Below are 14,288 nucleotides of genomic sequence, written 5' to 3'. Positions count from 1 at the left end.
TAGATTTGCCATTTTCTCGCCGGAAATTCCTCGAAATTCGAAAAAACCCATTTTGTGTCCCCCCCCCCTCATATTTTTAGCGTTTACTGAGCGATCCTTTGATTTAAAAATCCGAAAATATTTTGAATTAAACATACATTGTTTTGTCGAAAAGCATCCTGATTTTTTTGACTAAAATTGAGCTCAGGAAAAATTTTTGAATTATTCAAAAAATTTTTAGGTTATGTAGATAATTTTTGGCTAGCTGCGAAATATTTTTTTTAGTGTATTTTTTCCACTCTTTTGAATGGCGAAGATAGATTTGCCATTTTCTCGCCGAAAATTCCTCGAAATTCGAAAAAACCCATTTTGTGCCCCCCTCTCATATTTTTAGCGTTTGCTGAGCGATCTTTTGATTTAAAAAATCCGAAAATATTTTGAATTAAACATAAATTGTTTTGCCCAAAATATTCCTGACTTTTTCAGATTTTTTGATTAAAATTGAGCTCAGGAAAAATTTAAATTTTTGAATTATTCAAAGAATTTGTAGGTTATGTAGATAATTTTTGGCTAGCTGCGAAATAATTTTTTTTAGTGTATTTTTTTCACTCTTTTGAGTGGCGAAGATAGATTTGCCAGTTTCTCGCCGGAACTTCCTCAAAATTCGAAAAAACCCATTTTTTAGTGTCCCCCCCTCATATTTTTAGCGTTTACTGAGCGATCCCTTGATTTAAAAAATCCGAAAATATTTTGAATTGAACATACATTGTTTTGCCCAGAAGCATCCTGATTTTTTCAGATTTTTTTGATTAAAATTGAGCCCAGAAAAACTTTTTAAATTTTTCAAAAAATTTTTAGGTTATGTAGATAATTTTTGGCTAGCTGCGAAATAATTTTTTTAGTCTATTTTTTCCACTCTTTTGAACGGCGAAGATAGATTTGCCATTTTCTCGCCGGAAATTCCTCAAAATTCGAAAAAACTCATTTTTTAGTGCCCCCCTCATATTTTTAGCGTTTACTGAGCGATCCTTTGCTTTAAAAAATCCGAATAAAATTGAACGTACATTGTTTTGCCCAAAAGCATCCTGATTTTTTCAGATTTTTTTGATTAAAATTGAGCCAAGGGAAATTTTTGAAATTTTCAAAAAAAAAGTTAGGTTAGGTATATAAGTAATTTTTGGAAAATTTCGATATAATTATATTTACGTGAATTTTTTTTTTGTTTTTTTGAATGGCGAGGTTAGATTTGCGATTTTCTCTCCGCAACTTCCTCACAATTCGAAAAATAAAAAAACACTTTTTTGGTGTCTCCCCTCCCCATTTTTGAGCCCATAAACTGCATATCAATAAACAACGATTTTTGCTATTTTGTTTGTCTGACATGATCAGGTTTGCCGTTTTCAAACCAAAACATGCTCAAAATACAACAAAAGTTCTTTTTTGATATGTTCTCCCATATTTTAAGCACATAATCTAATTTATACGTGACTCTTTTAATACTTTTTACACCAAAATATTTTGGTAAAACATCATTTTTTCAAACGAGTTAATAACCGATGACAAAAATCTGAAACTTTTATTTCATTTTTTAATAGGAAAACAGATGAAATACGATTATTTGATGATCCAGTTCGTAATTTACTTACTTAGTCCTAAGCCTTTCTACCTTTAGGTGTAAGGCTGGTTCGTAATTTAAATAGACATAATAATAACCAATATCTGCGGAATATCTCTCTAGAATGCTATGTATTAAATGGATGATTTAATAATCAACCACACTTCAGTTTATGTAAAAAAGCTTTTCAATGATGAACGTTTTTTGGTTTTTGATGACATATTTACGTCGTCAAAAATGTAAAAATAATTACCAAAACCGACACAACTATTATGAGAAAAGTAATGGATGATCCAGTTGGTATTAGAACTGGATAAACGAAGATACATAGTGACGAAGACTCAAACTAATATTTTAATGTAAATTAGAGCATATAGTTTACTAGGTTGTAATTTTGTAATTATATATTTCATTATTATTAAAAAAAATTGAAACAAAAAAGGTTCAATATGAAAATAAATATATATTTATTAATTTGATCCATAAATTATAATATGTACATGATAATCACCACTCGAATAAAGGGCGGAGCAAAAATCGTTATTGTCACGCATTAATTTAATTAATATCAAAAAGAGCGTTTGTTGTATTTTGAGCAGGTTTTGGTCTGAAAATGGCAAACCTGATCATATCAATAGACATAACAAACAAAATATCAAAAATAGTTATTTATTGACATGCAGTTTATGTGCTAAAAATGTGAGGAGGGGAAGACATCAATACAGTTTTTTTTTTAATTTTTAGAATTGTAGGGAAGTTCCAGAGAGAAAATGGCAAATCTAGCCGCGTCATTCAAAAGAATGAAAAAAAAAATTTACGAAAATTATAATTATTTCGAAGTTTGCCAAAAATTACTTACATACCTAAACTTTTACTAACTAACTTTTACTAACCTAAATTTTTTTGAAAAATTCAAAAAATATTCCTGGGCTTAATTTTTCCAAAAAAACTGAAAAAATCAGTATTTTTTGGGCGTAACAATGTATGTTCAATTTTTTTTTCAGATTTTTTAAAGCAAAGGATCGTTCAGTAAATGCTAAAAATATGAGGGGGGACACTAAAAAATGGGTTTTTTCGAATTTTTAGGAATTTCCGGCGAGAAACTGGCAAATCTATCTTCGCCATTCAAAAGAGTGGAAAAAATACACTAAAAAAAATTATTTCGCAGCTAGCCAAAAATTATCTACATAACCTAAAAAATTTTTGAAAAATTCAAAAATTTTTCCTGAGCTCAATTTTAATCAAAAAAAAATGAAAAAATCAGGATGCTTTTGGACAAAACAATGTATGTTTCATTCAAAATATTTTCGGATTTTTTAAATCAAAGGATCGCTCAGTAAACGCTGAAAATATGAGGGGGACACACTAAAAAATGGGTTTTTTCGAATTTTGAGGAATTTCCGGCGAGAAACTGGCAAGTCTATCTTCGTCATTCAAAAGAGTGGAAAAAAATACACTAAAAAAATATTTCGCAGCTAGCCAAAAATTATCTACATAACCTAAAAATTTTTTGAAAAATTCAAAAATTTTTCCTGAGCTCAATTTTAATATAAAAAAATTAAAAAATCAGGATGCTTTTGGAAAAAATAATGTGTGTTTAATTCAAAATATTTTCGGATTTTTTAAATCAAAGGATCGCTCAGTAAACGCTGAAAATATGAGGGGGACACACTAAAAAATAGATTTTTTCGAATTTTGAGGAATTTCCGGCGAGAAACTGGCAAATCTATCTTCGCCATTCAAAAGAGTGGAAAAAAATACACTAAAAAAAATTATTTCGCAGCTAGCCAAAAATTATCTACATAACCTAAAATTTTTTTGAAAAATTAAAAAATTTTTCCTGACCTCAATTTTAATAAAAAAAAATCAGGATGCTTTTGGACAAAACAATGTATGTTTAATTAAAAATATTTTCGGTCTTAGAAAAAATTTCACCCTGTATATGGTTTTTGAAACCTCTAATAAGAATTTTACAAATTAGACAAATAGGCAATTAAAATGGCATATTTATTTTTTCCCCACACGATTACTTAATTTTTTATAAAAAAATAAAAAAAATCAAATTTGACTATGAATTAAAAGTTTGGTGAAGTGAACCATAGATTTAAAAAATAGCTTTTCTTGCAAAATCTATTTTTTTTGAACATATATTTAATTTATACATATGTATTAATACTTCCAAAGCTTGTGCTATACGTTGTAAATAATAAAACCCTTTTAGGGTTAAAATCAGGTGATGTAGTTGGTCATGCATGAGGCCCTCCGCGCCCTATCCACCTATTTCCATAAGTTACATGAACTGAACAGCAACTGAGAAATGTGCTGATGTCTCATCGTGCATAAAGTACATACCTCGGGCGGCTACATTGGCAAGTAGATTCGGCAAAATATTTTGTAAAATATGATAATGCAAAAAAGTACAAATAGTGTAAGAAACACAAATAAATAATAACAATGGAACGAATAGTCAAATTATGTACTCAAACAACGAAAATGTCAAATTATCATTTTTATACACATACATAGTATTAATACATGAGAAGGTAGTGATGCAAAAATATTTCTTTTTGTTTTTGTTTAATTTAGATTTATTTGTTTATCTCCTTTTTGACAAACAAATATTATACAGGATGATGTTTTAGTATTATTTAAAACAACCTGTTTTGATTTTTTTTTTGTTTTTTTGAAATTCTGGAAATTGGCTAAAAAGGTTGTATTATCTAAAGCGTATAGCACGAGCAGTGGTAAGTATTATTACTCATAAATTAAAAATTTGTTCAAAAAAATTAATTTTTGTAATAAAAGTTAATTTTTTTAAATCTATGGTTCACTTTACCAAACTTTTAATTCATAGTCAAATTTTATATTTTATAAAAAATTAAGTAATTGTGTGGGGAAAAAAATAAATATGCCATTTTAATTGCCTATTTGTGTAATTTGTAAAATTCTTATTAGAGTTTTCAAAAACCGTATACAGGGTGAAATTTGTTCTAAGACCAAAACGAACTAATTTTTTAAAGTCGGACCTGATTTTTTTCTAGTTTTAATAAATCAGTTGATTGGGTGGTAACTTATAAATTAAATATTTGTTAAAAAAATACTTTTTGTAATAAAAGTTAATTTTTTTAAATCTATGGTTCACTTCACCAAACTTTTAATTCATAGTCAAATTTGATTTTTTTATAAAAAATTAAGTAATCGTGTGGGGAAAAAATAAATATGCCGTTTTAATTGCCTACTTGTCTAATTTTTAAAATTCTTATTAGAGTTTTCAAAAATCGTATACAGGGTGAAATTTTTTTTAAGACCAAATCGAACTAATTTTTTAAAGCCAGACCTGATTTTCGTTTAGTTTCAATAAATCAGTTGATTGGGTGGTAATAGTGTAACGATTGACCGAAATAAGAGACACATAGATCTTACCGTTCAAAAATTATGACGAATACAAATTTCTGTAAAAATTAACAACTCGCCCTGTATATTATTAAACAATGGGAGCAGACACTTTTTAATGGTCACTTGTTATTCCCCATAGAGGCCTCCATACGAGGTAGAAGTATGTACAGTTCCTCATGACTCACCCTGTATAATATAAAGTTTGCTATTGAATAAACTTAAAAACAACTGCTAGTTTTCACAATCATATACTTGTCAAGATGATACGTTCAACAATTAAAATCACGTTCCACAATTAAAAGTTTCCGAATTCCAGTGTTACCATACATCAAAGTTTGTCCGACTAGACACCGTTAAGCTATTAACAAATTTTCAGCTTGCTATTAATAAACTTTTTTTTTGGTATGCGGGATCCAGGCCTATTACTTGACAACAACTTTCGGAATGGGACGTTTCGATGCCGCCGGTTCATCGCCGGCCGTTTCGATGCCGCCGGTTCATCGCCAGTCCATTTCATCGCCGTCATATCTCGCATTTCCTAGAATTCCTAATTAATACTAAAAATAACTAATAATTGTAACTGTCGAAAATTCGGAAATATATCAGATAGCGATTAATTGACTGGCGATGAATCGGCCGGCATCGGCATCGAACTGGCGGCATCGAAACGGCGGCGATGAAACGTCCTAGACCCACAACTTTTGATGTGGGAGGGGCTGGTCAGTAACATGGTACCGTTTTGTCTTGAGAGAGGTGATAGACAAGAAGATTCTATATCATCTAAGCTGGACAAGAAGATATGTTAGGAACTTTAAAATGGGTAAACCATATAAAGAGTGACGATAGACGGTGAAAACCTGAGCCATCTGAGATTTGATGATTATGTAGGTTTAATAGCAAAAGTCAGAGAATAACTGTAGGAAATTATATTAGACCTAAACGCTAAAAATTAAATATCTAACAAACGATTCTCTAGATATAACTAAGAATATAATTCTGGACAATAATACTATAGAATAGGTTGAGTCATATTTATGTCAGAGCTTAACCTAAAGACTGATTTAAATTGAGGATGTTCCTTAGCATAAGCAGCATTTTGAAGAATATAAACAGTATTTAATCAAAAGTAACAGATGTTATTCAAAAGATTACCATGTTAAAATGGAACTGGGCAGGACACATAGAAAGAATCGAAGACAACCATTGGACCAAGCAAATTGTTGGTTGGCGATCAAGAGCAAACAGAAAAGTAGAGGCATACCTCAAACCAGATGGACTGATGACATCAAGAGAATGTCTGGTCACGAATGAATGTAAAAGACAAAGAATAGAAACGAGTGGACACGCCTAAGATATTGTAATTTATGGTCCAAATGGATGTATCTATATTATTACATGTCTTTAGCACTATATATAATGGTTAATTGAAACAAGGGATGCGATCCCTAAACAATGTCGTTAATGAGTTATTTGCTGCATTTTTTAAGTTCTTGTAAAACAAGACTAATAAATCTAATAAGTATAATAAAAATCAAGTAGCTAAAGCCAGTTTGAATTTTAAAATGGATTCAGTATTACAAATGCCAAAGCTCTATAATGAACAAGAACTTAAGAAGAAGAAGAAGAAGAAGAAGAAGAAGAAGAAGAAGAAGAAGGTTATTCAAAAAATTTTACCTTTCACATGCAAAATATGTTTCATTTACAATCGTATTGTTTTTCTGATCTTGATGGTTAGTATTTGTATTATTACTTCCCCCGTTATCTTGTATATCTGCTGCTGTTTCTGTTGAATTGTCCGATTCCTGGATGATGTCAGCTAATAATTCCTCCTCAATTGTATGAACACTGTTATCCTCACTGTTTCTGGCATTGCTAAACAAGTTGTGGAATGAGACCACGCACTCGGTCTCATCATCTCCAAAGAGACAATCCACAATTTTATCGCAGTGGTGTTTCTTGGGCAAGCATTTATTGGAAGACCTACAGGTGTAACCAGGACAATGTTGTAATGGGAATCTTGGAATAAATTTATCTTCTACTGTAAAATAAAATCTAGGTGTAAGTAAATTAAAATTTAAGTTGTAGTCAAATATAGTAACTAAAATTGCTTGTGGAGCAAGGAATATCTCAGAGGGATATAGATGGAGTGGTCGGTGTAACACAGGGCGTTGTGTCAAAAACCTATGCTAGGTATCAGGACCTAGATACAGGACAAGATAAAGTTGCCAAAAAGTAGCAATGGCTAGACATGATCGATCATTGTCCAGCAGCTATGAGAGAACCAACTATTTTTCACCTGCAGCTCAACGGCAGCCTTTGGAAGCTACAGGTGTAAGTGTTTAGTGTTTCAGTTGAAATGGTTAAAAAAATAGTTCGCATTCATCATTTTCTTTGCCATATCCCTATGCGGGGTCGGCTTCCCTAATTGAATTTCTCCACACAATTCTATCTTGGGTCATATCAATGTTAATCCCTTTACCAACATGTCCTGCCTTATCGTCTCCGACCAGGTCTTCTTTGGTCTTCCTCTCCTACTCCTTCCAAGAATTTGCACTTCAGCTATTCTTCGTATTGGGTGATTAACGTCTCGACGTTAAACATGACCAAACCATCTTAACCTATGCTCTCCCATTTTGGCATCAATTGGTGCCACACCTAGACGTCCCCTAATATACTCATTTCTAATTTTATCCTTCTTTGTCACTCCACTCATCTATCTAAGCATTCTTATTTCCGCCACGTGCATTCGTTGTTCCTCTTTCTTTTCACTGCCCAACATTCAGTTCCGTACATCATAGCCGGTGTTATAGCTGTTTTATAGAATTTTCACTTCAGCTTCATTGGAATTTTTCTGTCACACAACACACCACTCGCTTCTTTCCACTTCATCCATCCAGCCTTAATTCTACTGCATGCATCTCCATCTATTTCTCCATTACTCTGTAATACCGATCCTAGGTACTTAAAACTATTGCTTCTCACAATCATTTCACCACCCAAAGATACCATTTTATTTGTTATAAAAATAGGTTAAAAAATAGTTCGTGTCAAGAAGTATAAAGTAAGAGACAGTAACGGGTTCCCGAGTAATCCAGGCAGCAAAAGATTGTTAGGCTAAATTGGTATCTTCAACACCAAAACTGGAACATTGGGAATTAACATAATATGCTATTTTCAGACGAAACCAGGATTTGTGTAAAATCAGATAACCGACGAATTCGTTCACTTAGAAGGCGAGGAAGACAAGTAACAACGGAAACTGCCAAATCTGTTCACAGATATCATCATCATCATGGCTTATTCACTCCTGGCGGAGTGTTTGCCGCCCTTTTGGGCTCTCTGGTTCATTTGTTGCGGAGAATCAGTCCGCTGTTGTCTTTTATTATTATAGCAGCGTGTGTGACTTGGCTTTGTCTACAACTTTCCTCCATTCTTTTCGGTCCTTACAACGCTCCTTCCAATTGTAGATTCTAAGCTTCTTTATGTCTCCTAAGATTTGATCTCTCCATCTTGTTTTGGGTCTTCCCTTTGGTCTCCCTGTTGTTGGTCTCCAGCCAGTTATTCGCTTTAGCGTAGAGTCTGGGTTAGCTCTTTCTGTGTGTCCCAGCCACCTGAGCCTCTGCGTCTTCACGAACTTGATTATGTCTTCACCCTGGATGACTTCTTTAATTTCTTCATTTGTTATTCTTCTAAATTCGCCTACACTTATCCTCACCGGTCCCATTGTTCGTCGAATTATCTTTCTCTCTAAGATTTCTAATCTCATTTCATCTTTTTGTGTTAGACACATCGTCTCTGCACCATAGGTGATGACTGGTCTGATTGCAGTCTTGTAAATTTTTAATTTGGTTGTCTTACTAATGTGTTTTTCTTTCAAGAATTTTTGGTAGTTCCAATAGATTTTATTACCCAGTAGGATGCGTTCACAGATATAAAGGAGGAAATGTCGTGTTTTGGAGAGGCTTCTGGAAGAGGAATTTTCATTCAACCAACTTTAATAGCTCGCAGGTGTGTTGATTTTATTCCTACAACCCGTAGTTATTTTCTGGAGAGGTGCAATAGGAAAAAAATATTTTTAATGCATAATAATGTCCCTCCATATACCATCATACTGACCACAACTTCATTGAAGCAAAAAATATCACTGCACTGGAGTCGCCTGCTTGTTCACCCGACCTTAATGCTATAGAACATTTGACGAATATTCTTAAAAGAAAAATTAGAATACCCCGGAATAATCCACAAAACACCGTAAGGCTAATACAAGCTGTTCTTGAAGAATGGAACAACCACCACAAAAAAATCTTGACAATTTGATTAGGAGCGTGCAGTGGCAGATCCAGAAATTTTTTTGGGGGGGGGGGGACGTCATGGGTCTTGAGGGTGATTTAATTACTTCTCTCTGATGTAAGTCTTGAATTAGTCTTACCACCCCTAAAATAAGTGGGTTTTCAATTATTTTTTGGATGGGCCCAATTTTTTTTAAATGTATTATTGTGTTTCAATTTATCAATCAAAGATAGAATAAAAATTTTAATTTTTTCAATATAACGCGGTCACATAAATTTGATACACCCTGTATATTGATTTGTAAATATTTATTAGAAGTTAGATTTCAACGCAAAGTGGTTTCTCCTTAATGAATTTTTCCATGAAGAATATTAAAAACATTTTTGTAAATAAAAGTGAAGTGAAAGTTATTTAGGATTAGTATTTTAAACCGATTGTTTATTACGGGAAACATAGAAGCCATAGGTAATTAGTTCTTAGAAAATTAAGTTAAAGAAAGTTTGGAATTTTAACCTTTTTGTTTAACCCCGAGTAAAATTTGTAGAATTTCCCGAAAGTAATTATTCTGATGGTAGGAATATTTTTGAAAGTATGAGTGGTTTTTTCGAATGAAAAAAAGAGTAGGGAAGAAGAAATGTCTCTGATTGGTTTGGCAATTTGGAATGGGAAGGAGAGAAGGTTGAATTTTCAGACAGTTTGGGTCTCAGGATATTATTGTGTTATCGGCAGCCGAGAGGAGCAGTCAAAAGTTTTCGTGAGTAGTTCAGAAGCAAGTACTAGTGGTTGTGTTTGATAAGTGATAGTAGCTGAAAAGTGGAACGAGAGACTAATCAAATCGAGAAGAAATACCTCTTTGATTCTGTAAAGTCCAAGAGAGTAAGTTACAAGAATTATCGTTATTAAATTTATTTGTGACACCAAGTAAAAAAGATACTTGGGTCTCAGGAGATTATTGTTGAGAGAAAGAGAGGAGAGAGATTTGGAGTTTATTGAACGAGTCCTGGTCAAGGGAAGCCTGGCTTGTGTTTTGAAGAAATAGTTGCTGGTATCCTGCTGGATTGTTTGCTCAGAACGGAGAGGGCTTTGATTGGTAGCCTAACATAATCAACAAGGAGGAGCTGTTTGGGTCAAGAGGAGACATAATTGTGTGTGAATCAAAAAGGTCAGTCAATAACCTATGTGATAGATTTTTTTTTATAATCAGAAGTTAATTTTTTTACGTAAAAGCATATGAATTTAAGATTCCAACATTTCAAAAATTTAATAGGAAGTATAAGTAATTTTGCGAATGCCAAATTTGTTTGTTTAGCTGGGTTTATTAATGGTATCAAGAACAAAGCGATAAATATTTATTTGAATTAGATTAATTTATATGGTAAAGGTTTCTTTTGGACATTTATGCTCACAGAATTTAATTGATAAATTTACAGAACATTGCTTTTGATAATAAAGGTAATTGTATGTTTTATTTATGATTTTTCTATTTATTTCCTTTTCCTATTTTATCCCGGTAAGGATCAACTAAGAGATACTGAAACCACGAGAGAAGATAATTATAACATAAGATAATTTAGACATTTTTTTATATTATAAAAAGGCACCCTGAGATTCTTTCTTAATTTTTATGTATGATTTGCGTTAATTAAATAATTGATCAAGTAAATAATAATTAATATAAAAGTAATAGAAAGCAGATCATAACAGTATACTATTTTTATTCAGTTGCAAGTTGCATTGCGAAGGCAAAACTGTCTTATTTTTCACTTAGTACAGAGAGCGCAAACCAGCACTCTCAATCTACGATTTTCGCCTCTTGTTTGAGGCATCATCAGAGAGGCGTAGGTTTGCTGTTCTCTGCCCCAAGTGACGAACCTCCGAGAGTTAGTCCTCGCACTGCAACTGACGTTATGAAATAGGTGCCTAGCGACATCTGCTAAATGAAAGTCAAAGTTTTTTAACATAATAAAAATATTTAAAAATATTTTTAAAATATATTTAATTGAAAAACTTATTGGACCATTTCCCTGGTGACTAGTGGTGACACCTCCGTGGCTTCTAAAAATTGGAAGCCAGTGAATTGCAACTTTTAGAATTCCTTCTTGTCTTTACGGTAGCATCCATCTGGCTTGCAATTTTTATAAGCCATTGAGGTGTCACCAGGAAAATGGTCCAATAAGTTTTTTAATTAAATATCTTTTAAAAATATTTTTAAAAATATTTTTATTAGGTTGAACAACTTTGACTTTCATTTAGTAGATGTCGCTAGGCACCTACTCCATAAAGTCAGTTGCAGCGCGAGGACTAACTCTCGGAGGTTCGTCACTTGGGGCAGAAAACAGCAAACCAACGCCTCTCTGATGTACTAAGTGAAAAATAAGACAGTTTTGCCTTCGCATTGCAACTGAATAAAAATGGTATACATTTTTGTTTTCTATTAGTATTACTCCTATAGAGTAACTAGGTCCACTTTCCGTTAGAATTTACCAAGCTGTAGACGGGGTTGTGAATTGCAACTTTTAGAATTTCCTCTTGTTTTCACTGCAGCATCCATCTGGCTTCTTGCAAGTTTTAGAACAGCTCTCGGCTTTTCTTTTTTTTTAGGATTATTGAATTCCTATTGTTAGAGGGGGGAAGGGGGAATTAGGTCATGACTCCGTTACCCATAAATTAGGCATAAAAAGAAAATAATTAAAAACAGCAATATAACTATGTACTATTGTATCTTTCTAGCTACTTCCATGGCATATGATAAAATAACTTACTTAAACTACATACAGTATGTCCCTGTAAGTTGTATCCATATGGAAAACTTTTTTATTATTCATTTTACGAAAAAAAGTTATTCTTTATAAAAAGTTCTGCAGGGTCCAAAACCCAAGATTCAACCATCAGATAACAAATTTTATGAATGTTATACGAGGTATGTCAAAAAGTTTGAATTTCACTCAAGATTAAAGTAGCTTTATTTTTCACAATATTGAAAATTGCTATTATGAAAAGTTGTTTGGAATTAAAAACTATATTCTAAATTCTAATATGCAATTACATCCTACTGATTGAAAAAAAAAAATTGTTTTTGAAAATTATGGATAAATTACATTATTTTCAGTTATTTCAATTCTGATAACTCTCTTATTATTAATTTCGTGAAAAAAAGTGATTTTTAATGGAAAGTTCTGGATGGTCTAAAACCTAAAATACAACCATCTTATATCAAATTTTATCAATTTTATAAGAGGTATGTCAAAAAAGATAAATTTAGATGAAAATAAAGTACCTTTATAGTTCAGAATATTTCAATTAGAAGGATGTAATTACATACTGAAACATAGTTTTTAATTCTAAATAACTTTTTATAATAACAATTTTCGATATTGTGAAAAATAAACGTAATATAGGCCAACAAAGTTTTACATGTGTTTTGATAGGTAGATACGTATTAATAATAAAAAGTACTTGGTTATTTCGGACTGTCAAGTTAGAAAAATACTTGCGCACCCAACTTTATTGATAATGTTAACAAAAATAGGTCTAAATAACTCACGCGCCCTAAAATTTCTTACTTAAAATTTTTTTACTCTTGAGCGAAATTCATATTTTTTGACATACCTCGTATAAAATTTGACATAAGATGGTTGTATTTTAGGTTTTAGACCATGCAGAACTTTTTAATAAGAATCAATTTTTTCGTAAAATTAATAATAAAAGAGTTATCCGAATTGAAATAACTGAAAATAATGTTAGTTATCCTAAATTTATCAAAAAAAATGTTCAATTAGAACGATGTAATTGCATACTAGAATATAGTTTTTAATTCCAAACAACTTTTCATAATAGCAATTTTCAATGTTGTGAAAAATAAAGCTACTTTACTCTTGAGTAAAATTCAAACTTTTTGACATACCTCGTATAATATTCAAAAAATTTTTATTAGGTTTTGGACCATGCAGAGCTTTTTATGAAGAATAACTTTTTTTCGTAAAATTAATAATAAAAAAGTTTTCCATATGGATACAACTTACAGGGACATACTGTATATCTTGGAACATGAACTTACCCATATTTTCCGCAATCCATCCGACATACTTTCCAACTTTCGTGTAAACTCCCGGTTCGTCCGGCCGGGCGCATCCTTCTCCATGGCTAACAATCCCGGCCAAATACCACTGGTTGGGATTATTGGGATTTCTACACATCAACGGACCACCGCTATCGCCCTGGCAAGCGTCTTTGCCACCTTCTGATAATCCGGCGCATATTTCGTCGCCTCCACGATCGTCCAGATGTTTACAAATATCCAGAATCGGGACTTGCACTTCTCGAACATGGTCAGCTGAAAAAGCACGTCTTGTTAAAAAACAATTCATATACTTTTTTATATTTTTTATATGTAATTCTAGAGTTTTCCGTTTTTTAAAATGCAAAATATAGAACAATATACAGGGTGTCCCGAAAAGATTGGTCATAAATTATACCACACATTCTGATGTGATCCCCACCCCCAAATGTTTGTGTACGTTTCAAACGTACTATCAAACTATTATTGTGGTACCATTAGTTAAACACAGTGTTTCTAAAACTGTTTTGCCTCTTAGTCTTTTTTTGACAAGTCACCTTTCATCGAGATGCGGCTTCTTTTTCAAAATATATCTAAAATATTATAAATAAATTTTCAGATTATTAACAGGTCTCTAGAAGGGTCTAGGACGTTTCATCGCCGCCAGTTCATCGCCGCCGTTTCGATGCCGCCAGTTCATCGCCGGCCGATTCATCGCCGGCCGATTCATCGCCGGCCGATTCATCGCCGAGCGATTCATCGCCGGCCGGTTCATTGCCAGTCAGTTAATCGCTAACTGATATGTTTCCGAATTTTCGACCAATTTTTCACAGTTACATTTATTATTTATTTTTAGTATTATTTAGGATTTCTAGGAAATGCGAGATATGACAATTCCCGTTGCCATACTTAATCCTTTAATAGACTTTTAAACTTTTATAATATAAAATA

At 32.4% G+C, this 14,288-nt stretch overlaps 1 protein-coding gene across 1 annotated transcript in view; it reads right to left on the bottom strand.

The window, feature by feature from the left end:
* The window catches only part of LOC114327164 (serine protease nudel), a 125,552-nt gene that overhangs the window by 41,287 nt on the left and 69,977 nt on the right, over positions 1-14,288 (bottom strand). The window contains exons 7-8 of the mRNA XM_050652185.1: positions 13,338-13,613; positions 6,665-7,028 (exon numbers count right to left, since the gene is read on the bottom strand). Of these exons, the coding sequence (XP_050508142.1) occupies positions 6,665-7,028; positions 13,338-13,613 (640 nt within the window). The remainder of the gene's footprint in view (positions 1-6,664; positions 7,029-13,337; positions 13,614-14,288) is intronic.

Source organism: Diabrotica virgifera, chromosome 5, assembly GCF_917563875.1.
Source record: "Diabrotica virgifera virgifera chromosome 5, PGI_DIABVI_V3a".
Lineage (NCBI taxonomy): Eukaryota > Metazoa > Arthropoda > Insecta > Coleoptera > Chrysomelidae > Diabrotica > Diabrotica virgifera.
The sequence above is the reverse complement of the archived record's forward strand: the minus strand, read 5'-3'. Positions and strand labels throughout refer to the sequence as shown.